The sequence below is a fragment of the Sarcophilus harrisii genome, chromosome 5 (genome assembly GCF_902635505.1).
Source record: "Sarcophilus harrisii chromosome 5, mSarHar1.11, whole genome shotgun sequence".
Classification (NCBI taxonomy): Eukaryota; Metazoa; Chordata; class Mammalia; order Dasyuromorphia; family Dasyuridae; genus Sarcophilus; species Sarcophilus harrisii.
The window spans coordinates 39,689,526-39,716,050 of NC_045430.1; the positions used below are offsets into that span (position 1 = coordinate 39,689,526).

Sequence of the window (26,525 nt, forward strand, 5' to 3'; positions counted from 1 at the left end):
TTAGGTTTCTTTTGTCAGGTAAGATTCCTAAAGTATTTTATATTGTCTGTGGTTATTTTAAGAAGAATTTCTTTTTATATCTCTTTCTGTTGAGTTTTGTGACATGTAAGTATAACTAGAGGTGACTTGTGTATACAAGTCTTTAACTTCTTTAAAATTCATTGTTTCAGTTTTTTAGTGTATTCTCTAGGGTTCTTTTAGAATATCATCAAATCTTGTCTTGTTTATAACTAGCATATTTCCAGTAAAATACCAAATAATAGTGATTATAATGAACATCATTAATTTTCTTATGTTTTTGGAAAATTTGCATTCCAATAAATTCCTACTGATTTTCATTACAAGTAATGCTTACTTTTGATTTTAGGTTTATATTACTTGAAAGCCTTCATTTATTCTTAGGGTTTTTTTTTTAGTGTTTGTAATAGGAATGGATTTTTTTTTTTAATCAAAAGCTTTTTCTATATCTGTGGAGGTAATAATATAATTTTTGTTGTTTTTGTTATTGATTGTTTATGTTTTTGATATTGATATTGATATCATTGTTAATGATGCTTATTATAGTTTTAATAATGTTGTACTAGCTCTGTATTCCTGGTAAAAATCCCATTTGTTCAGAGTGTATGATTTTTGTGATATATTTCTCTTGTCTACTTCCTAGCATTTTATTTAAAAATTTCAATAAGGAAATTTGCTTGCAATTTTCTTCAGCTATTTTTTTCTCTCCCTGGTTTTGGTATTAAAGTTTTATTTGTGTCATGGAAAAAATTTGGTAAAATACCTTTTCATATATTTTATTATTACTTTTTATTATATATATATTTATTATAGCTTTTTATTTACAAGATATATACATGGGTAATTTTTTAGCATTGACAGTTGCAAAACCTTTTGTTTCAGTTTTTCCCTTTCCCACCCTCTCCCCCAGATGGCAGGTACACCAATACATGTTAAATATGTTAAAGTATATGTTAAATACAATATATGTATACTTGTCCATACAGTTATTTTGCTGCATAAGAAGAATCAGACTTTGAAATAGTGTACAGTTAATCTGTGAAGAAAATCAAAAATGCAGGTGGACAAAAATAGAGGGATTGGGAATTCTATGTCGTGGTTCTTACTCATTTTCCAGAGTTCTTTTGCTGGGTGTAGCTGGTTCAATTCATTACTGCTCTATTGGAAATTATTTGTTTCATCTCATTGTTGAAGAGGACCATGTCCATCAGAATTGATCATCGTAGAGTATTGTTGTTGAAGTATATAATGATCTCCTGGTCCTGCTCATTTCACTCATCATCAATTGATATAAGTCTCTCCAGGCCTTTCTGAAATCATCCTGTTGGTCATTTCTTACCAAACAATAATATTCTATAACATTCATATACCACATTTTATTCAGCCATTCTCCAATTGATGGGCATCCACTCATTTTCCAGTTTCTGGCCATTCCAAATCACTCTCCAGAATGGCTGGATGTATTCACAATTCCACCAACAATGCATCATTGTCCCATTTTTCTCACATCTCCTCCAACATTCTGCATTATCTTTCCCTGTCATTCTAGCCAATCTGACTAGTGTAGGTATAGTGGTGTAGTGGTATCTCAGAGTTGTCTTAATTTGCATTTCTCTAATTAATAATGATTTGGAGCATCTTTTCATATGGCTAGAAATAATTTCAATTTCTTCATCTGAGAATTGTCTGTTCATCATGGTCATAAAATTGACCATTTATCAATTGGAGAATGGCTTGATTTCCTATAAATTAGAGTCAATTCTCTATATATTTTGGAAACAAGGCCATTATCAGAACCTTTGACTAAAAATGTTTTCCCAGTTTATTGCTTCTCTATTAATTTTGTCTGCATTAGTTTTGGTTGTACAAAACCTTTTCAGTTTGATATAATAAAAATTTTCTATTTTGTGATAAATAATGATCTCTGGTTCTTCTTTGGTCATAAATTCCTTCCTTTTCCACAAATCTGAGAGGTAAACTATCCTATGTTCTTCCTAAGGTATTCATAATCTCATTATTTATGCCTAGGTCATGAACCCATTTTGACCTTATCTTGGTGTACGGTGTTAAGTGTGGGTCAATGCCTAGTTTCTGCCATACTGATTTCCAATTTTCCCAGCTGTTTTTGTCAAACAGTGAATTCTTATCCCAAAAGCTGGGGTCTTTGAGTTTGTCAAACACTAGACTATTAACGTTATTTACTATTTTGTCCTTTGAACCTAACTTTTTTCACTGATCAACTAGTCTATTTTTTAGCAAATACTAAATGGTTTTGGTAACAACTTCTTTATAATACAATTTTAGATCTGGTACCACTTTCATTTGATTTTTTTTCATTAATTCCCTTGAAATTCTTGACCTTTTTTTTTCCCCCACATGAACTTTATTGTTATTTTTTCTAGGTCATTAAAATTATTTTTTGGGAGTCTGGTTGGTATAGCACTAAATAGATTAGTTTAGGTAGTATTGTCATCTTTATTATATTTGCTCGCCCATTCCAAGAATATTAAATATTTTTCCAATTGGTTAGATCTGACTTTATTTGTGTGGAAAGTGTTTTGTTATTTTGCTCATATAGTTTCTGATTTTCCCTTGGTAGATAGATTCCTAAATATTCTATACTATCAGTAGTTACTTTAAATGGGATTTCTCTTTGTAACTGTAACTGTTGGATTTTGTTAGTGATATATAAGAATGCTGATGACTTATGTGGGTTTATTTTGTATCCTGCAACTTTACTAAAGGTGTGGATTATTTCTAATAACTTTTTAATTGATTGTCTGGGGTTCTCTAAGTATACCATCATATCATCTGTAACGAGTGATAATTTGGTTTCCTCATTATCTACTCTAATTCCTTTAATGTAATGGGCCAGAACTCTGGAGAAATATTCTTGAGGCAAGGATTCTTATAAGGTGTCAGCTCAATGGAATTGATAAGACAATAGTTATCTAGTTTGGCATGGTTATTAATAGTTTGCTAGTTTAGTATGAATGATTTAATCTTATAACAAATAATGGTTTCCTAGTGATATAATGATTGGCTTTTATTCAGTATGATGAATGAATTTAATTGTAATAGAGTATTTAAGTGGTCAGAGTCAGGAGGATAAAAAAGAGACTTCAAGATAGAGACCCTCGTGGTGGTCTGTCGTCCTTTATTTCTCCACTGAGACCAAGGTCCATATGAAAGTACTCCAGAAAGCTAGCCTGGTCCCAGGTAAAGGAGACAGACTGTGAAGGAGATAATAAAGACTTTGGACTTTATTCCTGACTATTCTTGTGATGATTATTCTGCTGAAACCAAGGCCCATTCAGAGGACCTCCAAAAAGCTAGCCAGAACATTACAATTTAATTTCTTTTTCTTCTCTTATTGCCAAGGCTAGCATTTCTAATACAATATTGAATAGCAATGGTGGTAGTGGGCAACTTGTTTCACCCCTGTTCTTCTTGGGAATACTTCTAGTTTATCCCCATTACAAATGATACTTGCTGATGCTTTTAAATAGATGCTACTGACTATTTTAAGGAAAAGTCCATTTATTCCTATGCTCTCTAGTGTTTTTAATGGGAATGGGTGTTGGATTTTATTAAATGTTTTTTTCTGCACCTATTGAGATAAATCATATGATTTTTATTAATTTGGTTATTGATAAACTCAATTATGCTAATAGTTTTCCTAATACTAAACCAGCCCTGCATTCCTGGTATAAATCCTACTTGGTTGTGATGTATTAACCTGGGCATGATTTTCTGTAATCTTTTTGCTAACATTTTATTTAAGATTTTTACATCAGTATTCATTTGAAGGAGATTAGACTATAATTTTCCTTCTCTGTTTTCATCTATCAGGTTTAGGTGTCAGTACCATGTCTGTATCATAAAAGGAATTTGGTAGGAGTCCTTCATTCCCTATTATTTCATATAGTTTATATGTATTGGAATTAATTGCTCTTTAAATGTTTGGTAGAATTCACATGTAAATCCATCTGGTCCTGGGGATTTTTTCTTAGGGAGTTGATTAATAGATTGTTCTATTTCTTTTTCTAAAATAGTACTATTTAAGTAATTTATTTCCTCTCCTGTTAATCTGGGCAATCTATATTTTTGTAGGTATTCCTCCATTTCACTTACGTTGTCAGATTTATTGGCATAAAATTGGGCAAAGTAACTCCTGATAATTGCTCTAGTTTCCTCTTCATTGGTGGATAGTTCTCCCTTTTCATTTTTGAGGCTAACAATTTGATTTTCCTCTTTTTTTTCTCTAATCAAATTAACTAAAGATTTATCTATTTTGTTTTTTTTCCATAAAACCAACTCATAGTTTTATTTATTAATTCAGTAGTTTTTTTAGTTTCAATTTTAATGATCTTTTCTTTAATTTCAACTTTCATACTTAATTGGGGGTTTTTAATTTGTTGTTTTACTAGCAAGCCCAATTTATTGAACTTCTCTTTCTCTATTTTATGCAAGTAAGCCTCTAGAGATATAAAATTTCCCCTTATTGCCACTTTGGCTGCATCCCACACATTTTGGTATGTCATCTCATTATTGTCATTCTCTTGGGTGAAATTATTTGTTTCCATGATTTGCTGTTTCATCTATTCATTCTTTAGGATAAGATTATTTAGTTTCTAATTTCTTTTTGGTCTATTTTCCCCTGGCCCTTTATTATGTAATTTTTTTGCATCATGATCTGAAAAACATGCATTTACTACTTTTGCCTTTCTGCCTTTAATTTTGACATCTTTATGTCCTAATATATGGTCAATTCTTTTATAGGTTCCCTGAACTGCCAAAAAAAAAGTGTACCCCTTTCAGTTGCCATTCAGTTTTCTCCAAAGATCTATCATATCTAGTTTTTCTAGTATTCTATTTACTACAAAACGCTTTCCACACAAATAAAGTCAGATCTAAACAATTGGAAATATATTAAGTGCTCTTGGACAGGTCGAGCGAATAAAGATGACGATACAATCTAAACTAATCTATTTATTTAGTGCTTTAGCAATCAGACTCCCAAGAAATTATTTTAATGGCCTAGAAAAAAATAACAAAATTCATCTGGAAGAGCAAAAGTTTAAGAATTTAAAGGGAACTAATGAAAAAAAAAAATCAAATGAAAGTGGCCTAGCTGTACCAGATCTAAAACTATATTATAAAGCAGCGGTCACCAAAACTATTTGGTATTGACTAAGAAATAAACTAGTTGATCAGTGGAATAGGTTAGGTTCACAGTACAAAATAGGCACTAACTATAGCAATGTAGCGTTTGAGAAACCCCCAAGCCCCAACTTTTGTGATAAGAAGGCACTATTTGAAAACTGCTAGGAAAATTGGAAATTAGTATGATAGAAACTAGGCATTGACCCACACTTAACAACAAGTTAAGATCAAAATGGTTTCATGATCTTGGCATAATGAATGAGGTTTTAAATAAATAAATTATAAATTAGAAGAACATAAGATAATTTACCTCTCAGACCTTTGGAGGAGGAAGAAATTTGTGATCAAAGAAGAACTAGAGATCATTATTGATTACAAAATAGGAAATTTTGATTATATCAAGTTAAAAAGCTTTTGTAGAAAGAAAACTAATGCAAACCAGGTTAGAAGGGAAACAATAAACTGGGAAAACATCTTTATAGTTAAAGGTTCTGATAAAGGCCTCATATCCAAAATATATATAGAAATGACTCAAATTTATAATAGCTCAAGCCATTCTTCATTTGATAAATGGTCAAAGGATATGAACAGACAATTTTCAGATGGAGGAATTGAAACTATTTTGTAGCCACTTGAAAAGGTCTTCCAAGTCATTATTGATCAGAGAAATTCAAATTAAGACAACTCTGAGATACCACTATATACCTCTCAGATTGGCCAAGATGACAGGAAAAGATAATGATGAATGTTGGAGGGGATGTGGGAAAACTGGGACACTGATACATTGTTGGTGGAGTTGTGAATGGATCCAACCATTCTGGAGAGCACTTTAGCACTATGCTCAAAAAGTTGTCAAACTGTGCATACCCTTTGATCCAGCAGTGTTACTACTTGGCTTATATCCCAAAGTGATATTAAAGAAGGGAAAGGGATCTGTATGTGCCAAAATATTTATGGCAGCCTTTTTTATAGTGGCTAGAAAGTAGAAATTGAATGGATGCCCAGAAATTGGAGAATGGTTGAATAAATTGTGGTGTATGAATGTTATGGAATATTACTGTTCTGTTTTCATAAGATCTAGTTTTCTGTGCTATTTATAAGATTGTGCCAAATGTATCATTCCTGGAGAGAAGCCGGTATCTCTATGCAGGTACAAAAAAATTGTAAGAATATAAAACCTTATCTATGTTCACCTGTATGAGCCATGGGGAATTCTGTCTACTTCCTCCCCCTTTCTGTTTACCAAGAGTGGCTTTTAGGATGCGATGGGCCCATTCCACTAGGGTTTTTTCCACTGGGAGAGGGCCTTTGGGGTACCAAAACCAATGGTGTGAGTGTAATATGAAAGGTGGTACCCAAATAATTAAATTAAATTAAATTAAAAATTCTGTGGAAGTGGTATATAAACTGAGGCTCCACAAGCCTTCAATATAACTCTACCCCATAGTTTGTACCGGAGACCTTTGACCACCAGGAGTCTGAATATCCTCTGTTAGTCTGCAAACTGCCAGGGCAGGTCTTATGCTGCAATCCATACCTGCTGTGCTCCTCCCATCCTGTTAACTATCTGCACAAAGCTGCCAAAAAAAGGGGGCCAGAAGAGCCGTGAGGTAACAGACCTATCAGCTGTGGTGTCAAGTGGTCTTTTAAATGCTTGTTTATGCTGCATCCAATTAATGTTAGAGTCTAGCCCATCTAAGAGAGGGAGTGCCTGTGCTATTAGCTCACCCTTATTTAAAAATGCTGGTGTATTATGTGGATTAGTCACCACAGCCTGAGATTGTTTTGTTGTAATAACTGTGGTATGGACTATAACAGGGTATAAAATGTCAAGCCCACCACAAGTGCTGTTCTTAAGATTGGGTCTAACCTGGTTGCTGGTACTAAAGTTGTATGCCCTGGGTCAATTTGGAAACTCCCCCCACTGTGAAGGGGAAACCCACACCACCTGGCAGAAGCCAGAGGTACTCCTGCTGTAGTTCTGATTGAGTCACTGGAGAATGCCTTCCCTCCACTTGATAAACTTGTGGCAGGGCTTTGAAGTGACCAATCTTCCCACCTTGATAACATTATCTTGGTTTCCCTAACCTTCAGTCCCTCTTATGACTCCTTCAGAAATAGCGAGGGCATCTATTTGAAAGGTACTGGAGCCACCATTCGAATTCACATCTTTTTATCCTCTCCTCAAGGCTTGTGTTCCCATCTAAAGAGAGCATGACTTTCTGGCAGGGGCCCGCAGCCCTAGCTAATTTCCTGATAAGAAGACGGGCTGCTTTTCCTTTACCTACTAATCTCTCAATAGCCACCTGTAGGCGGGCCACAAAATCAGGGAAAGGCTCATCTGGGCCCTGTTTAATTTTAGTCATTGAGCACCTCCGCTTTCCAGAAGCTTGCGTTTTGCTCAGTGCTCGGTGGGCACACTGGGACCCAGCTGCATGTACTGCTGCATCACACTGCGTTTGATCCTCCTTTCTTTCATACCTTCCCACTCCTACTATTTTGGGGAAATCATCTTGTGGGGTGTGGCCCTGCGTCTCTTCCTTAGCTTTTTGCTACGTCTGCACGCAGAATCACCCATGGCAGAGACTCCCCAGGTGTAAGGCAGACTCCAGCCGTAGTCTTCCAACCATTCCGGGTTAATATGGAGCTGGAGGCCAAGAGGGTCAGCAGTTCCTTAACATAGGAAGATTCAACCCTTGTTAACTGCCTCTTACAGCTCCTTAAGCTTCTTCCACCTGATGGGACCCACAGCCTTCCCGGGGCCCGTCAAACACAGCGCAGGCATCTGGCCAAACCCTCGCTTCCTGGTGCCCCTTATTTCTTGTCTCTGTAACATACGTCCGGACTCTCTGTAAATCTCCACAGCCTCCACAAGGGGGCGCGCAAGGGACTGAGGAGAAGCACTCCTCGGCGGAGACCGGCGCGGGGAGTAGTAGAAGGGGAGAGTTTGCCTTGTCCCCCTGTTTGCCTTCTCTTCCCTCATCCTATCCCTGCCTCCTCCCATGGCCCCTCTGGTTTTTCCTTACCTCCCTCTTTTTGCTTCCTCCTTCCTCATCCTATACCTGTCTCTTCCTGTTTGCTTCCTGCTTCTTTCCCGTTGCCTCTTCCTGTGATGGCACATCCACTTCCTTCTTGCCTTACTACTCTCTAACCTTATTGTCTCAGCACCTTCCCATCAGGGAACCTAAAAAACCTGTCTTCCTTCCCAGACTTATTATCAGTATTGGGGTCTCATCTCCCTTCCCATGATTGGACCAGCTGAGTCATGGGGTCCCTGGCCTAATCCTGCCCCACGTATGGGCGCCACTTGTGCGGGACTGAACAAACACTCTCCTAGTTGCCAGGGCCACATTCGCCAGCCTTCGGAGCTTCCTCTGTATCATTCCTCCACTTTTTCCTCGTCTCTCTTCCTACTTCCCTGTTAGATAAGATAGGTGACTACCCCCAATTAGATATTTTTCTATATCTTTCCATATTTAAACCGATTTAGATGAGAGGTATATTCAAACATTGCTAGGTTCTTCCTACCTCAACTCATTTTTCCCCTTAATATAAAAGCTCTTTTTTGTATGCCCCTATTATGTGCAATAATTTTCCCCGTTCCTTTTCTCCCTGACCCTTTCTTTCAGTGCATTCCTTTTTCTTTTTTTGTGATCGTCCCAAACTCATTGACTCGCTCCCATGTCACTTGCTTATGTAGAGATCTTCTTATTGACCTAATAATACTAAACTTCTTAGGAGTTACATGTATCGTCTTTTAATATAAGAATTTAACTTTATTAAATCTGTTAAGATTTCTTTTTCATGTTTACTTTTTTATCTTTTTAGTTTCCTTTTAGTCTTGTATATAAAAGTCAAAATTTTTATTCAGTTCTGGTTTTTTCTTCAGGAAATTTTGAATGTCCTCTATTCTATTAAATATCTCTTTTTTCCTTTGAAGGATTATACCCAGTTTTGCTGGTAAGATATTCTTTTCTTTTCTTTTTTCTTTCTTTCTTTTTTTTTTTTAAAGGCAATTGGGGTTAAGTGACTTGTCCAGAGTCACACAGCTACAGAGTTTTAAGTGTTTGAGGCTAGACTTGAAGTCAGATCCTCCTGACTTCAGGGCTGGTGCTCTTATCCACTGTGCCATCTAGTTGCCCTTGAGTAAGATATTCTTGGTGTAATCCCAGCTTCTTTGCTTTAGAGAATATCATGTTCCAAATCTTCCACTTCTTTAAAATTTAAAGGTAAATCTTGTGTAATCCTGACTATGGTTCTGTAACCTTTGAATGGTTTCTTTCTGGCCACTTTTAGTATTTTCAGTATGACTGGGAGCTCTGGAATTTGGTTGTAATATTCTTGGGAGTTTTTATTTTGGGATCTCTTTCAGGAAGTGATTGGTGAATTCTTTCCACTTCTATCTTACACACTGGATCTAGGACATTGGGAAAGTTTTCTTTTATAATTTTTTTCAAATAAGATGTCTAGACTCTCTTTTTTTAATCATGCTTTTCATATAATCCAGAAATTCTTAATTATCTTTCCTCAGTCTGTTTTCCAGACAACAACTGTTTTTCTATTGAAGTCTTTTACATTTTCTTTCATTTGGCTTTATTTTATTGTTTCTTGATGACTCTCTTGAAGTTGGGAAGGTACCCCTAAAAGTTGGGGTCACAGATCGGTTTCATGGTGTCTCTAAAAAAGAATTTGCAAGCTTGAATCCATTTCCAAGTCAAGGGGGCAAAATTTATTATAATTGTAATGCCAGTTCAAGCAGTCTAAATTCCAAGAGAATTTAGCAAAGAAACAGGAACAAAGAGATACATTTATCTAGTCCTGATGTTATAGATATGCTAATTTTATGGCCCAGAGGTAGAACCAAGGAGTGGTCTCAGGAATTTCATTCTCACTGACCAACAGTTTATTTTTCTAACAGTCAGCAAGTAATTGAGGAATGGTCCACCCACTACTGTCCCAGGAATCCAGTCTGTGGAAGCCCCTCAAGGCCAGAAGACCCCAGAATCAGATAGATTGTTAGTCTTAGGTTGGGTGAGGGGATGCATTCTCCTTAGATTCCAAAGCCAAAAGACTTTGGAATCAGATAGATTGCCAGAACAGAAGTCCCCCAAGGTTAGGAGACCTTAATATTATTTTTGTCTCTCCTAGAAGCTATATTATATCATTTCCCTCTCAAGCATCCCAAATTCAGTTGAGACAAAGGGATAGAGATCTCATCTTCACGAGCTGCTTCATGTTGATAAAGGGTATACGAGCTGCCCCTGCCTAGTGGAGTCCAAAATGAGGAGGGGGAGGCAGCATTCAGAGGGGTGCTAGGTGTCGGAATAAGTTATATGATGGTATTCAGGGTGAAAAAATAGTTGGAAGTTCATAACTTGGAGTTTGGAGGAAACAAATAGTTGTCAGAAGATTATGAAAAAGCTTGAAGAAAAAGTGGTGTAGAAGCAACATGAGTGAGTTTGCCAAAATAATTTTGGAATGGATATCCTACAGTTAAATGTAGGTAAGAGATACTTTCTGGCAAGAAAACAGGAGATAGGTTAAAGTTATTTCCATGTGGAGGTAGCTAGTACAAATGCAGTGGCATCCAGGGTGGAGATGGTGACATTTGGGAATGGGGTCTTTGTAAATATTGCATCAGATTCCATCTGTGGGCTGCCTTGAGGATGCTGAAGGGCCACCCAAAAATCCTGAATGCTCCACTGCCCACAAAGTTCCATAGCTAACTAAACACTAAGGAGTTATCTCCCCACTGGTAGGGGCCCACAGAGCAACACCAAGAGAGATGGAGAGAAAATACTAAGAGCAAAGCTCTCAGCTTTGGAGGGTTGTTAAAGATACACTGGGAAAAGTGGAAAATAACAAGAAAAAAAACTAGAGTGAGGGAGAGGACACATAAAATTTCACTCTTTTCTATTCAGTGTGTTTGTGTTTCCAGGGTTTCCAGGAGTCCTGAGAAAGAGTAGTTTCAGGTCCTCTAGGGGTTCACAGGAATATTCAGTAATGTCTGAGGGAGAATAAGTAACAGGAGTAGCACTTTTAATTCTAGAAACATGAGTCCAGCTAGGGATCCCTTCAAGTTTGCATCTAATTCTCTAGAATTTCTAGGCACTCTAAGGATTCACTTAAAAGTGTGATTCATTTTCTCCACCTTCCAGAAGATTGAGGCCTAAAGGCAGGATGGAGATGATAAATAATCTTAAGTGCCTTAGCCACCTTCTGAGTTAGAGAAATGAAGGTTGGGCCATTGTCACTCTTCAAAGAGCTGGGCAGGCCAAAGCCAGGTATGATTTCTTTTAGCAAACACTTTGATGTCTCCCAATCCTTTTCAGTCTTACAAGGGAAGGCTTTTAACTAAATAGTCAACAAAAGCCAAAAGCAATTTGAAGCTTTTCAAGTTCTAAACTGTGGGGGTATATGTGTAAAATCCATCTCTCAGTTCTCCTCACATATGTACCCTTCCTCCAGATAGGGTTCAGGAGGGGAAGGGTTAACAGCCCTTTCAGAAATTATTTGGGTATAAACTGAATAGATCTGATGGATGTTTAATTATTTCTCCTAGCTTGTGAACAGTCAAGATAGGTTTCACGTGGGATTTGAGAGCATTTTTTCCCAAGCTACCCACTTGGCCAAAAAGAAGTTCCCACAGACTTGCCTCTGGGATTAGAGGCTGGCCTAAAGGTGTTTGAAACCACCCAGAAGGAGAAAGGATATGTCTGCTTTCTTCCTCAGATAGTTATATGAAGGGGTGTAAGAGTCAGGGAGCTGGGGAAGTAAAGGTGCCATAGTCAGGAACAAATAGGCAGCAGCATTGGCAGCTGAATCTGTAAGCCTGTTCCTATTGACCTGAATCTCCCTTCTGGTGCTCTTTATAAAACATAACAGAAACCTCTCTAGTTGGTAGACAGCTTGCAATAGCTATAGAATTTCCCTTGCATATTTAAATAGGATTTTTTGCTGTCAAAAATTCCCTTTCTTGCCATATAGCTCCATGAGTGTGCAAAATGTGAAAATCATATTTGGAGTCTGTATAGATATTAATTCTCATTCTTTTCCCTAGTTCCAAAGCCCTAGTAAGGACAGTGAGTTCTACTTTCTGGGCAGAAGCCCCAGGGGGAGTGGCTTAGCCTGGAAGGGTCACCACAGAATAACCTTGCCTTCCTTTCCTCATTTACACAGAGGTTCAGAGAGTGATGAACAAACTGATAGACAATGTTGGGCCTTTAGACAAAGAAATTTCATAGCCCTGGGGGGGAAGAGAGGGGAGGGGAAGAAGGTAGGGGTTTCTGTGACTGCAACCAGAAAAGCCTCTTGGGTGGGGCTGCAGATCAAGATATCATCTACATTCTGGATAGCCAGGGCCTATCCAAATATATGGGGGCTGTCAGGGAAGCTCTGAGCTACCCAACAAGCAGCCTCTCCAGCGAGGACAAACAGCATCTGGCGGTGGAACTCGCAGACACCAAAGCCAAGCTGCGGAGGATCCGGCAGGAATTGGAGGAGAAATCAGAGCAACTAGTCGATGCTCTGCATGAAATTGATCAGCTGGTGCTAGAACTGCAGAAAATCAAGCAAGAGGATATCCACCTTGGGGCCGATGCTCGATCTGCATGAGCCTACCAGGATGAACTGGTATTATATTATATGTTGGAAGAACAGCTGACCGCTGATCGACCTCGAGGTGATAAAGTCCATGAGCTGGAAAAAGAAAATTTGCAATTGAAATCTAAACTTCATGATGTAGAAGTGGACAGGGACACGGATAAGAAGCAAATTGAAGAGCTTTTGGAAGAAAACATGGTCCTGGAGATTGCTCAGAAGCAGAGTATGAACGAATCTGCCCAACTGGGCTGGGAGTTAGAGCAGCTGCCCAAGAATGCAGACCTTTCAGACGCGTCCAGGAAATCCTTTGTGTTTGAGTTGAATGAGTGTGCCTGGAGTCAAATTTTGAAGCTGGAGAAGGAGAACCAGAGACTTCAGAACACCATCCAAGAGCTGAGAGATGCTTCCCTGATTGCAGAAGAAAGCAAATTAAAATTTGTGGAGCTCGAAACAGAGAACCACCAACTCAGCAGAAAGATTGAAAAGTTACAAACTCAGCTTGAAAGAGAGAAACAGAGCAACTAGGATCTCAAGACCCTCAGTGAGGAGCTGATCAAAGAGATGGAGCAGCTTCAGAGTCACATGGAGACTAGGAAAGACAGATAAAGGACCTTGAACAAGAAAAAGACCATCTCAATCAACTAGGTTGGTCCTTAAGGGAAAGATCTCAGGTCAGGAACTAGCCTCAAGTAAAAGACATTGAAAGAGAAAACAAATCTCTGCATGAAACCATTACGGAGATGAGCAGCAAACTCAGTAAGATTGAATTTGAAAAGAAGCAGTTACACAAGAATTTTGAGCATGTTAAGGAAAAGGTAGAACGGGTGGAATCCGGCTAGAAAGAGAGAATGAAAAGTTGACCCAGAAAATGACGTCCATGAAAATGGTTACAGAGAAAGTCAAAATCCTGGAGAACGAAAATGGGTGTTCTTGTGGTGTTCTTGTTCTTTAAAATATAAGAGTTCTCTCTGGGAGAGAGGTTTCTTGGGGAGGTTTTCTGGAGGCAGCCTTAGTTTCAGTTAAAAGTAATAATCACCCAAATGCAGCCAGGTGATAAAATGCAAACGTTTATTTTCTCCTTCCAAGTCATGTCTCTTTCATTGGGCCCGGATAGCTAGATTCTTAAGAGGCCTATCTCTCTGCTTGGTTCCGAGAGCTCTTGCAACTTTGTCCTTTGCTTCTGCCTCTGCTTTCTTCAGCCTCCAGCCAGCACCAAGGTGGAAGATGCAATGAATCTCTCTTGCCTTGGAGAGAGGGCTTGGGTTATATTCATGACTGTCCATATTAATTGGTGGGGGGTTCTGTTCCTCTGGATTTGCTCCTTCAAGGCACAAAAAAAAAAAAAAAAAGTGAGTCTTTTTGCAATGATATGCAAAGGAAAGTGTCTTTAAGATCTAAGCTAGAAAACTATCATATCCCCTGGGATACTTGTATTGGACTCATGGCTTCTACTGACCATTTGCTCTAATTATAAAAATTTGCAGTAAGAGGAAAAAGCAGGGGCATGATTATAATCAAAAACTGGTACTTCAGGCACCAGCCTGAATGACAGGATAAAGCATCCTTACATCTGTTTGACAATCAATTGTGCAGTAATAATTCCATCTCATAGCCAGACTCAGGAATAATCAGATGGGAAACAAAGAAACAGAACTGGGAAACTGAATCAGAAGAATCCCACCTTAAGCAGAGGCCAAGGTTATCCTTCCAGCTCTTGCCCAGATAAGTTGTCCATCTAGACATTTAAGGAAAGCATTTTTTGAGTAGCTTATGTCATTTCTCTCAAATGGTGGGCTACTGACTTAATGATTAAGCAATCAAATTCAAAACTCAAAAGAATATCATTTACATTCCCAAGAGATTTTATCTTTAATAACAAATTCTACTAATTACAGCTTAGGGATAGATACATTATTTTAAAAGGGTTCCAGGACTTACATGTATACGATTTTTGTTTAACATGTTTTATATGTTTAAACTTATCCTGGTGCAAAGAATCAATGATTAAACAAGCTTATAGAGTCTTAGTAAATGCATTCCTTGTTTAGAAACTATAAATCCTAAACAGGCTCATTTCTCAGAGAAGGGATTGAGCTTGCTATTGCCCACCCCAACTATTATTAGTGTTTTCATGAGCTGTACTGTTTGATGCCTCCTCCCACTCTGTGAAAGGGGAAAAGGTGTTGTTCACCTCATACTTGGAGGTGAACTAATAAGGATTTCACCTCATCCCTTTTGTTCCACATACAATAATTACCAGTTTTAGATTTAACATCATAACAATAACTCCAAATAACTTAGTTAACAATTTTAGAATTTTCCTAAGTAATAGCCAAATAGTCTTAGCTATAATTTCCTTTAAATAAGTTTCCCTTTTATTGTAGGGAGAAAACAAGACAATTTTAAAAATTGAGATAGAACAGATTTTAAAGTTGGCTTAACTTTGTTAGATTCCCTAGATTCTGATTAAATATTCTAGACAAACTGAATTGCCACTTAGTTATTTTCCAATTTATGCGAATCATTTCTGTTTTTGTGAACCAGGAAAAGGGTTAAGGTGCCATTTTTTATTGACAGCGCCCTCAGAAGTCTGACTCTAGATATCCAGAATTTTTTAAGTAGTAGCAAACTGCTTTTCTGTTTCCTAAAGTTCCCAAACTATTCTATTAATATTATTAGTGTAAATAGATTACAATTTACATATTCTTTTAGTGACCTTTAATTAGAGCTCCTTTCAAATTGCTTTTACTATTATATTTCAAATTTCCAAATTATTTTACACACACATAGAAATATCATTTATCAGTTGGTCACATCTAAAAAATCTGTAAAGTTACCAAATACGAAGCAATTATATCCAGTAAAGCAGTTAACATTCATATAGCATGTTTTATGCTAAACACTTTTATGATCATGTGATCACAACTATTTCTCTTTTGCAAATCAGAAAACTGGGCAGAGATAAAATAATTTGCTATACATTATGTAGCTAATATATATCCATAACTGAAATAGAGAATGGTGGTCTTACAAATGCAGAGGCTGACTGGCTTTCTTACCTCACATTGCCATGTTTGGTATTGCGAAGGGTACCTGAATTCTTCCAAGGCAGCTTCTGGACAGAACCTGCTGCAAGCTGTGGGGTGACTGGTGCAAGGATATCCCTTTGATGGTAGTTTCAAGTGCCAGGGCTCATGGAATGCTAACCATTGGACCATACTCCTACTCTCCCTGGGTTGGGGAGATGTTTGGGCAAGGTTGTATGGGATCCCCACAGTTTTGCTGCTTCCCCTATTTCTACAGATGAGGCAGAATTTGAATTCCCCTACCCCTGAGATGAAAAGAGTTAGCAAATAGAGGGACTTGGGCTATATTGATCTTGTTAGCAATACACCCAACTGAGATATACTCAGGACCATTTCGGGGAGTGGAATGAAGATGGTCCCTTAATCCCTTCTGGGGTGCTTTCCCAAAGGAGCAGAAGGGGGATTCTGGACAAGATAGGAGTCAAGGAATGGTTAATAAAAAGTTGTCATTTACCTAGTTTGTTTTTCCATTTTCTTGATTTCAGATGAAATAGCTTACTGGAATTATCCTCAAAAGTTTCAGGAATTTTTCTTGCCATCTTAAAATAACTGTCGAACTTCTAAATCACTACTCTCAAATCTTTGAGAATCTGCTAAGATGTTATTTTAATTTTAATTAGCTAACTTTTTTTGTGTAGTCCCCAGCTTGGCCAGAGCTGAAGTCCACAGGAAAAAGTTAGGCTTTTAAAGAAATTTTCCCAGCATTCTAACTATAGCATAGTTTGCTAGTTGTGTTTTAAATTTTTCCAAGTAACAAAATCTAGCTCACAGAACAAACATCACACAGACATTCTGCACAGAGACATAGACATAGACAAACTGATATGAAAGAGGGCTATCCCATCTTTGCCAAAAGCCATAAAATTTTGCCAAAATCCATCATATAGAATTTTATCTTCTTTGGCATCCCAGAGATGGTGAAAGAGTGGCAAAGGTTCCCTAAGAACTTTGCTGAAAATTGCAAGAATTTCCCAGTCTGAGCATCTCTAGTCAAGGAAAACTTGCTGAAGCATGGAACTTGGGTTGACCCAGACAAGCCTTTTCCAAGTGGCTTGGGGTGTCTAGCTATAGGATTGTGGGAGAAAAAAATAGGGGGCTTATCTTGACAAGAAGGGAATTAAGCAAGGGGAGGCAAGATTCTCCCTGTACTATACCAGGCTATCTATAAAACTCTTTTTTAAATCATTCATCCAATTCTGTTTTTTAAGGCGTTTTTTTTTTTTGGGGGGGGGGGTTGGCTTTTTTTGTGAATTGTTTTTCATTTTCTTCCCTTACTCTCCTTTCTTTTTCCAGTTTTTTCTCTATCACTCTTAATTAATGTTGAAAAACACTTTGTAGCTCTTCTAGGAATTCTTGTTGAGCTTGTGTCCAATTCACTTTTTTTTTTATTTTCTAGGAAGCTTTGCTTATAAGTATTATGTTCTTCTGAGTTTATGTTGATCTTCCTATAGGGAAGCTTTTTAGTAGCTCACCAATAGCTTTTTATGGTGAGGATTTTGTTGTTGTTGTTGTTGTTGTAGTTTACTTTTCCCCAGCCTATTACTTGAAGTTGAACTTTATGCTAAAGTTGCACTTTGTTTCTGTGGTTGGGGTAAAGAGGAGCTTCACTGCTATTTTCATAGCAAGTTCTGGGGGGTTGAAAATTTTCACTTCTTCCAAGCTGATGTGATATGGAGAAAGGTATGGTCACTGGCAGGATTCTAATCTCTTTCTAGCATAAAAAATACTGTTTTTCAGGGCCCCTGCTCCCTTGGGACCAGAAATTATAATGCTCCTCAGGTCCCCTATTCCCTTATAACTACGTATCTCCACTTACACAGTAACTTAGAAATGGGTATAGGCAATGGAGGTTCCAAAGAGTGTTTGGTTGCCTGTCCAAGTCTAGGTCAGGGCTCCTCTGTGGTCCCTTTTTGACAGCATGCCAGGTTCCCTTACCATCTCTGCCTTGAGAGCTCCCAAAGCTGCTGCTGCTACTGTTAATAATCCACCTGGGTTCTGGGTGAACTTCCTCCTCATGTCACAGATACCTCTTTCCAGTCTCCTAAGTTGTCTTGGGCTGAAGAATGTCTTAGTTTGACCTTTCTGGGTTTTGCCATTCTAAAATTCAGTTTGAGTAGTTTTTTTATTTTTTATTTTTTTTTTAAAGTTGATGGGGCAGAATGTTGGAAGCACTCAGCTGAGTGCTTTCTCAGTCATTTTAACTCTATCCCTGCTTTGTTTTTCTTGTGTGGATGGTTAGGCGAATTTCCCTTGAATGGTGTTCCTGAGCTTAATGTCACTGATAAAGTGACATTATCTTATTATCTTTTTCTTTGTGAGGCAATTGGGGGTGAGTTGCACAGGGTCACACAGCTAGGAAGTAAGTATTCAGTGTCTGAGGATGGATTTGATCTCGGGTCTTCTTGACTCCGTGGTTGGTGCTATGTCCACTGTGCCATCTAGTTGCCCCAGTCACCCATCTTATTTGTCACACTTGTCTCTCAATAGTTTTGGAATTTATTCAAAAATCAAACTTTTAAAGAATCAAAATTTGCTATTATTGGAGATAGTCAAAAAAAATTTGTTATAGATTTTAAAGTTAATAACAAAGAAAGGAACACAAAAAGTGTTTCAACTCTTCCTAAGGGGATTATTCAATGGGAAAATATTGAAGTAGAGGCATATTTTGCAGTTTATTAAATCAATTCTATTTCCTCCTATTCACATATAAAGATATGTTACATGATTATTGCAAATATGATAATGTTGTTACTTTGAAAATGCTGAATCTTTCACTTTTATTTTTTGTTCTTTATCTTTTAGCACTTAGCACGGTTCTCAGTACATAGGAAGGGCTTAATAAATGTTCATTCATTCATTCATCTGTATGTGTTCTTAGCCATCATGATCCAGATTAGCTAGATATCACATTCTCCTTGACACTATTTGCTGCTATCTGGAAGAGTATATCTCTTCATCTTCCATCATCCTGCTTTATTATGTGTTAGAAATAACCTTATAAAATAACTGTATGTTGCCTTTTGTAATAGTAAGAATATATAAATATTTGATGGTTAATATTGTCTTTGGACATTATTGACATCCTACATTGGTCACTCATGCAAGAGTTAAACTTTGTAGGTAAATTATAAACAATTCTATGTCTTGTATCTACCTCCATTTTTTTTTTAGTCTAGAGATATTAGATTGAATTAGATTATGGTATTCTCTTTCATCTTTAACCCTTTTTCTAATCTGTTTAATCTTTGCTTTAATTAATTTATGATCTCACAGCACATGTATCTGGTTCTAATATAATTTCAGTATAATTTTCCTTTCTGTTTAAATATAGATAGGTTTTTATAGTTAATCAGTACTTTTTATATCTAGCACTGGAGTTATGTTTAGAACTGAATAAAAAATTGTGTTAAATCATGAGGAAAATATTGTTATTGAGTGATAATTTTCTATGTTATAGAAACTGAAGGAGAAAGAATCTGCCTTATGGGAAGCAGAACAAAATGTTCTCTCAAGAGACAGAATAATCAATGAACTCAGACTCCGCCTGCCTGCAACAGCAGAACGAGAGCGACTCATGGCTGAGCTCAGTAGAAAGGAAGAGGACCCAGAGAGCCATCGTGTTTTGAAAGTTGCTCACCAGGCCATTGCCAACATGCAAGCGAGATTAAATCAAAAGGAGGAGGTCGTAAAGAAATACCAGGATCTACTAGAAAAAGCCAGAGAGGTACCTGAGTTGTAGCACAGTGTGATTTTCATAAAAAGCCTTTTCATGATCACGTCCATTTTACTGCTAAGGAGGGAGAGAATTTATTTTGTAATTTCAAAATGTCTCGTTTAGGAAGAATTACTTGACTCTGATTAGTCAGTAAAATTAGTAAAATTAGTCAGTTTGTGTTTGTGAGAATTTTTTATATGTGTACATAACAAGAGATAAGATGATCAAATAAGTGCTTCTATTTGTGTTTACAAAAGAAAAATGCAATAAAGTGAAGGCAGAAGGGAAAAAATAGAATAAACCTAGTTAGATGAGTAGTTAGAGGTTTCCTGTGGTCTGGAAAGAAAAAAATCTTGAACCTTTAAGAATTTCCCAGAGAACACAAGTGATTTGAAGATAATTTTTTTTTATATGAAGAATATTTTATTAAATGCAAGGGTAGACCCATGTACCACATAATGATGTACTGGTTCATGCAACCTAGCCCTCTGTTGTTCTCAAAAGAGCTCAATCAAGTACAAACACGCATTCTATCTCAGGGATTTAGAGAATATTACTTTTCTTTGAACTTTGTTGAGTTTAGCAGCTAGATTCTCATTCTACACAAATAAATTTTAATCTCCTTTTGAATTTCCATTAGGTAGGCTTGTGTATGAAATCTACTATTTCCTTCCTTGTGCCTAACATGTTGTCTTGCACAAAGAAGGTGCTTAATGAATGTTTACTTAGTAAAACTGCTGATGCTGAAAAATTTATCTGCTGGAGGCCAGCTTTTTAGCTTTGAGCTTATTTTATGTTTAAAATCTTGTCTGAGTCCAATTTAAAGAGTGCTTACCTAGCCAGCCACCTACATTTTAGGGTCAGACCCCTTACACAACAAAGCAGAGAAGCAGGATGCTGTTATACTTCAAATTTTAAAGATTATAAAATATTTATATTACTTTAAATTGAAATTATATGATACTACAGTCTTCAGAGGTAAAGGAACTCTGATTTAATGTTTAAATAGGAACAAAGAGAAATTATCAAGAAGCATGAGGAAGATATTTTCATTCTTCATCAAAAATTAGACCTGCAGGCTGACAGTTCACTTAGCAAATTCAAACAAACAGCTATGGTAAGATCTTTTTCAGTTTTTCTTTTTTTCTTTAGTTATTTTGCTTTAAGTGTTTATATAAGTTTTAAAATTGTATTCATTCCTGTCTGTTTTAATAAAGGCAATATATATAAGTAAATAAAGCACCTTGGCATGTCACTATGTATAAAAAAGGTCTGACATTAAATAGCTTGTACAACAGATAATAGTCTTGTTCCCTAAAACCAGTTTTAAAAAGTGGTTCCATTTCAACCTGTGGTATTTTTTGGTCTGGACCTGAATTTTCATTGATGTAAGGAATTCCCAGGAAGAAGCTTCTGTCTACCAAAAAGCATAAGTCAATGCCTGCTCTGCAACTTATGTTTTGAAGAGTTGTCTGAGTCCTTGAGACTTTGGGTGGTGAGATCAAGGTTTGAATCCAGATCTTCCTGATACCCCAAACGTCTCTCTGCCCACATGCCAGGCAGTCTCTCTGTTTCAACAATGTGAAAAAATAGAAAAGAAGGAAAATGTGACTGGGGCAAATATCTCTAAACAGGCCATGCTTATTCAGAAAGTAGAAAATCATGATTCATCCCAAAACATTAGCCAATTCTTTTAACAGTATTTTGACCTGAAACAACAAAATTTAAATCTGACCGCTCCCAAGAAAAAGAAAATTGTAAGAACTGAAAGAGATATTCCACCCTTCTGTGGTTTCTATGGGATAATTGTGACCCAAAGAGAGTAATTATCTTGCTCAGGAAGCAAGCAAGAAAGTGAAAGAAAAGGCTTCAAGCTCTTTGTCATCTCCATCCTATTGTAGGGCTCACAGAATAGATTGAAAAGTGTATTAGACTGCCATTTCTCTGAGAATGACAGTTTTCTTTCGGTATGGTCAGATTTCATTTTCACACTCCCAAGTTTCTTGGCTTTGAGCTTGTTCAGTAGATAAAAGGACAAGACTGCACCAGAAATCAGGAAGGCCTTAGTTCAATTTCAGCCTCACATACTAGATGTGTGACCTTGGCCTTACCTTCTGTGTGCCTCAGTTTCGTGAGGTATTTGTGGAGATCAAATAAAGAGAATATTTTTTTTTTAAAGCACTCAGCGCAGTGCCTATTACACAGTAGGCACTATATAAATGATGTTCATCATTATTATTACTATTACTGATATTAACATCATTATTTTTTTAAAAATAACTTTATAATATATTAGAAATATTTCAGAGCATAGTAAACTTAATTTTGAAACATTAAAATTTTTTTAACTTTCTAAAATAAAGACATTATAATTTATCATTTATTTTTCTTTCACAAGTATGAAAAAGTCTTTGATATTATTGGTACTTGAAATGTGATTTAAAAAAATTAAAATATAAGTAAATATCTTCCTTACACTGAAAATGTACAGGGAAGGACATGTTGATTGTGTAAACCTTCTCCTTTTCTGTAACTGTTTTCTGTCTAATGAAAAGGCATTGCACATTGAAGAAACTGTATTTCTTTGCATGTATCTTTCCTTTTTTCTCTTAAATACTTACTTTTTTTCTACTTAGATATTATATGTATGTATATATTGTGTGTTGCATACACATGTGCTCTGATCTGTACTTCAGATTCTCTGCAGGTGGATTAACATGTTTCATCATGAATCATTAGTACTTTGATCAGTTAAATGATTCTTTCAAAGTTGTTTGATCTTTACAGCTCCTCACTTTGCTCACTTTAGTTTGCATAAGTTCATATAACTGTTCCCACATTTCTCTGAAATCATCTCTTTACACTGTTTCTTACATTACAGGAGTATTCCATTCTATTTATGTACCGTAATGTGTTCAGCTATTCCCTAATTAATGTGAACTCCCTCAGATTCCAATTCTTTGCCATCATGAAAAGAACTGCTCTAAATATTTTTGTATAAATGAGATCTTTTTTTCTTCATTTAAAAAAAATTTTTTAGAGGTCTTTATAGATTCCAGTAGTGATATTGCTGAATCAAAGGGTATAATGTTCTGGTTGGTTTTTTGGAGGTTTCTGGAGCAGTTCTTCATTTCAGCAGATTAATCACCACAAGAATAGCCAGGTGTTAAAGTCCAAATTCTTTATTTGCTCCTTGCCAGTCTAGTTAGTTTCTTTGCCTTGGGCCTGGTTAGCTTTCTTGAGGCCCTTCAGACTTGCCTTGGTCTCAGTGGGGAGAGCAGGAAGATAAGCCAGCCACCACAAGGCTGATGAAGATGGAATGAATCTGTCTTCTTGGCTCAGAGAGCTTGAGCTCCCACCTCCAGTCCTTTGTCTTCTTGGAGTCTGACTCTGGCTGAGTTTGTCCTAGCTTTATATGCTGTATTTTAATTATATCATCATAGGTATGAATCTTGTAGAATAAGTGTCAATCTTATAGAATTATATTAAGTACTAAGTACATGTACTGAACTAGAGAACTACTAATCACCATGCTAAATTAGATAACCATTGTTTTATTAATTCCACTTAGCATCTTGTAAGAATCCTTGTTTCAGGTTCAGAGTTCTGGCCCATAACAAAAGGATATGAAGTGTTTTATAGTTTTGGGAGGCATAGTTCCAAATTATTTTATAGAATGGCTATACTAGTTCAAAGTTTCACTGAGAGTACGATAAAATACATATTTTTTCCCACTGCCCCTCCAGCTTTTGTCAGTTTTCTTTTTTTTATATATTTTAGCCACCTGGAAGCGTGTAAGATAATTACCTTAGATTTATTTCAATTTGCATTTCTCATTAGTAATTTAGAACTTTTTTTTTTCTTATGGCTATCGATAGTTTATATTACTTCTTGACACTTGTTTATATCTGACTATTTATCAATGGGAAATAGCTCATATTCTTATAAATTCAACTCAATTCTCTGTATATTTTCTTTAATTTCTAGTCATATCCAGTATACTGAGTTTAGCTGCAAATTTCTTGGTATTTACAATAAAAAAGAAAATAAATTGGCCACTGTAGTTCTCAGTGTATGATAACAAAAATATACAAATATCATAAGAAACTAGCTTTAATTGGCTGTAGAGGGCTGAAACTATGCACTGAGGTCGGGACTGCTGAGTGCTTGAGGCTCACTACTAATTGAACAATACTCTATGGGCATATGCTTGGAAAATGGTCCTTTCCACTATCCATACTGGCTCAATGATTGGAGTATAGAGGATTGTAGGAGGGACTAGGGAGTGCAGTAAGACCAGCGAGGGACACACTCTTGGCAGTGGACAAGGGAGAAGGCAGTCTGGTGGCAGAGATTCTGCTTCCATCATGTTCAATCCTGCGTCTAAAGACTGAGAATAAAGATTAAGGACTTTTGCTTATCCTGCCTCCGGCTGATTCTGGGGTATCCTGGGTGCTAGCGTGGTTGTCACAATTGACTCTTCAATCAGGAAAAGAATTTAGTAGCTGGATCTTCATATTGGTATTGCTAAGTTAGTGTCTTCAACTGTGGTCTTATAAATGACACATGTTATTTATCCATGTTAACATGGATTTTTCTCATATTGGCTTTCTTTTAAGATTAAGGATAAATATTAAATTTAAAATTTAGTTCCATGTTATTTGTTTTCATGCTACCCCTTGTCCATCCTTTTCACATCCACCCAGGTAACTCTTCTTGCTTCTCCCATTCATCAATAATAAACACTCTTGTAACAAATAAGTACCATTTATTCTGCTAAATAAATAAATTGTCAGTGTCTAAAATATGTACATTCCATTCTATACTCCCTCTATTGGGAAGCATGAGGTTTTCTTCAGTCTTAGTGTTTTGAACTCATGATGGGACAGTGAATTCATCAGACATTGTTGTACAGTATTCACCAGGTTCTTCTTATTTTGGCCTATTATGCTGGTCTTCACAATTTTCTCTAAATTTTTCTCATTCAGCATTAATATTAGTAACTAGTGAAACTTTATGATGTCTAATTAGTCATTTTTTCCATATGCATTTTTTAAATATTGAGGACAAATTAGTTATATGTTTACATCTAGAAACAAGAAAAAGAGCTTAGGGTATTGTTGAATGCTCAAAAAGTATTCTTAAGAAGAAGTCTATGGTTTGACAGCTGTCTGGGAGTGTGATCAATCCTATCATAAATATAACATGGAAAGTTCATCTCAAAACTAAAATGTAACATTCTGCTCAGTTGATGAGTATTTAGTATTGAGCAACCCTGTGTATATTGATGCATAGTGAATCTGTAATTTTGTAATGATAAGGCATGATAAAAATTCAGATTATAGTGTTTGAATAATTTAGAAATAAAATTAAAATGTGGTTATTGTAGTTTTGTGTTAAACATAAAAATGATGAACACTATCCATATTTTATAGGAGTTAATGAAAAAACCTTCTGTACCAGTTGCTGCCAGCAAGCATTTTCTGCGTCTGGCAGAGATGGAACAAACGGTTGCAGAACAGGATAATTCTCTTTCTTCACTTTTGACCAAAATGAAGAAAATGTCACATGAAATAGATATACAAAAACAAATCACTTTAACCAAAGTCAAAGAATTTGAAAGCACCCGAACCCGGTAAATGTTATAAAGTTGTTGTGATTACTATTGGAATGTGTACCATGACAGGTATTAGAAAGCCTAAGGTCAAGTCTTGCCTTGGTCCAATATTGAGAGCTGATCTTTCTGAAAGCTATATTTGTATCGATAGTTCTGTTTTTCTGTCATCCATATTTATAACCTTTCCCTATCACAGAGAATCATCTATTAAAAAATTTTTATCATTGAGATAATTTATTCTATTTTGATTAACAAATTATGATTTTTAAGGAAAAGTTTTCTCTCCAACAGCAATAGAAACTTAATGGTAGTTATAGATAAGTGATCTTTTAGCATAAAAACTTTATTTTTAAGAGCTATAGTAGTTTTATTATTTTATACTAGTATTTATACAATTTTACAAAATATTATAGTATTTTAATTATATAAAATGTATCTGAATAAGGCCACTTGGATGTATTTTAATTGTTATCTATAATATAGTGAGTATATAGAAAATAATCATGTATTTGGATTAATTCTTATGCATTATTTAGGCCTGGTAGGTAAAGTAAATGTTTTATATTTTAAAATCCTTCTAATTTTCATTTGAAATATCTTATTCAAATTTTACCAACCCTCATATTTACATTAGCAACAAATACAGTTAGATATGGTATATTTTGTGACAGTTATTGGACTTTTGATGTTTGTTCGTTGAATTTATTTTGTCCATAATCAAAATAAATCAGACTAAAGTTACTTCCCTTTCCCTCTACACCTACTCCTCCATAAGTCAGGTTTTAAGAATTTGCATAATTGTCTAAATAATTGTCTTTGCATACTCTTTCTTTAGCTATGCCTACTTGTGCATACTAGAATTAGACACAATGAAAAGATTAATTATCTTCTTTTCACTTAACATTGTAAGGAACCAAAACATAGTGTTGTTCCCAACTACCCAAGAAGCCATAGGCTTGTTAGACATATTGCTTTTATTGCCAGATATATTATTTTTATTCAGTTGTAATAGCCACTTATAAAATTAGGTAATAGAGTCTTTGGAAACTTAGAACTTTAGTAACATTTATTATTTGGCAATAACATTTTTTCTCATGATGATTAATAAATTTCATCATAGTTTGGAAAAATTTAATATTTTATCATGGGAGCAAAGTTGGCATTCAAACTGTATTTAATTGTTGAAGCTTGTGAAAACATTGATGACTAATATGGTCTCTATCATAGACTATGACTTGAATAATAGAATTGTGCAATCTCAAAGCTTTGCAAAGTAAGCACATGAATTTGGAGAAGAGCCCCCTCACTTAGCAATCCTTGT

The 26,525-nt window shown here is 36.1% G+C and overlaps 1 protein-coding gene across 1 annotated transcript in view; it reads left to right on the forward strand.

Annotated features, from left to right (window-relative positions):
• Positions 1-26,525, forward strand: part of CEP290 (centrosomal protein 290) — a 122,641-nt gene that overhangs the window by 63,888 nt on the left and 32,228 nt on the right. Inside the window, 3 exon segments of the mRNA XM_031940152.1 lie at positions 19,330-19,596; positions 20,597-20,704; positions 25,023-25,222. Coding sequence (XP_031796012.1) covers positions 19,330-19,596; positions 20,597-20,704; positions 25,023-25,222 — 575 coding nt within the window.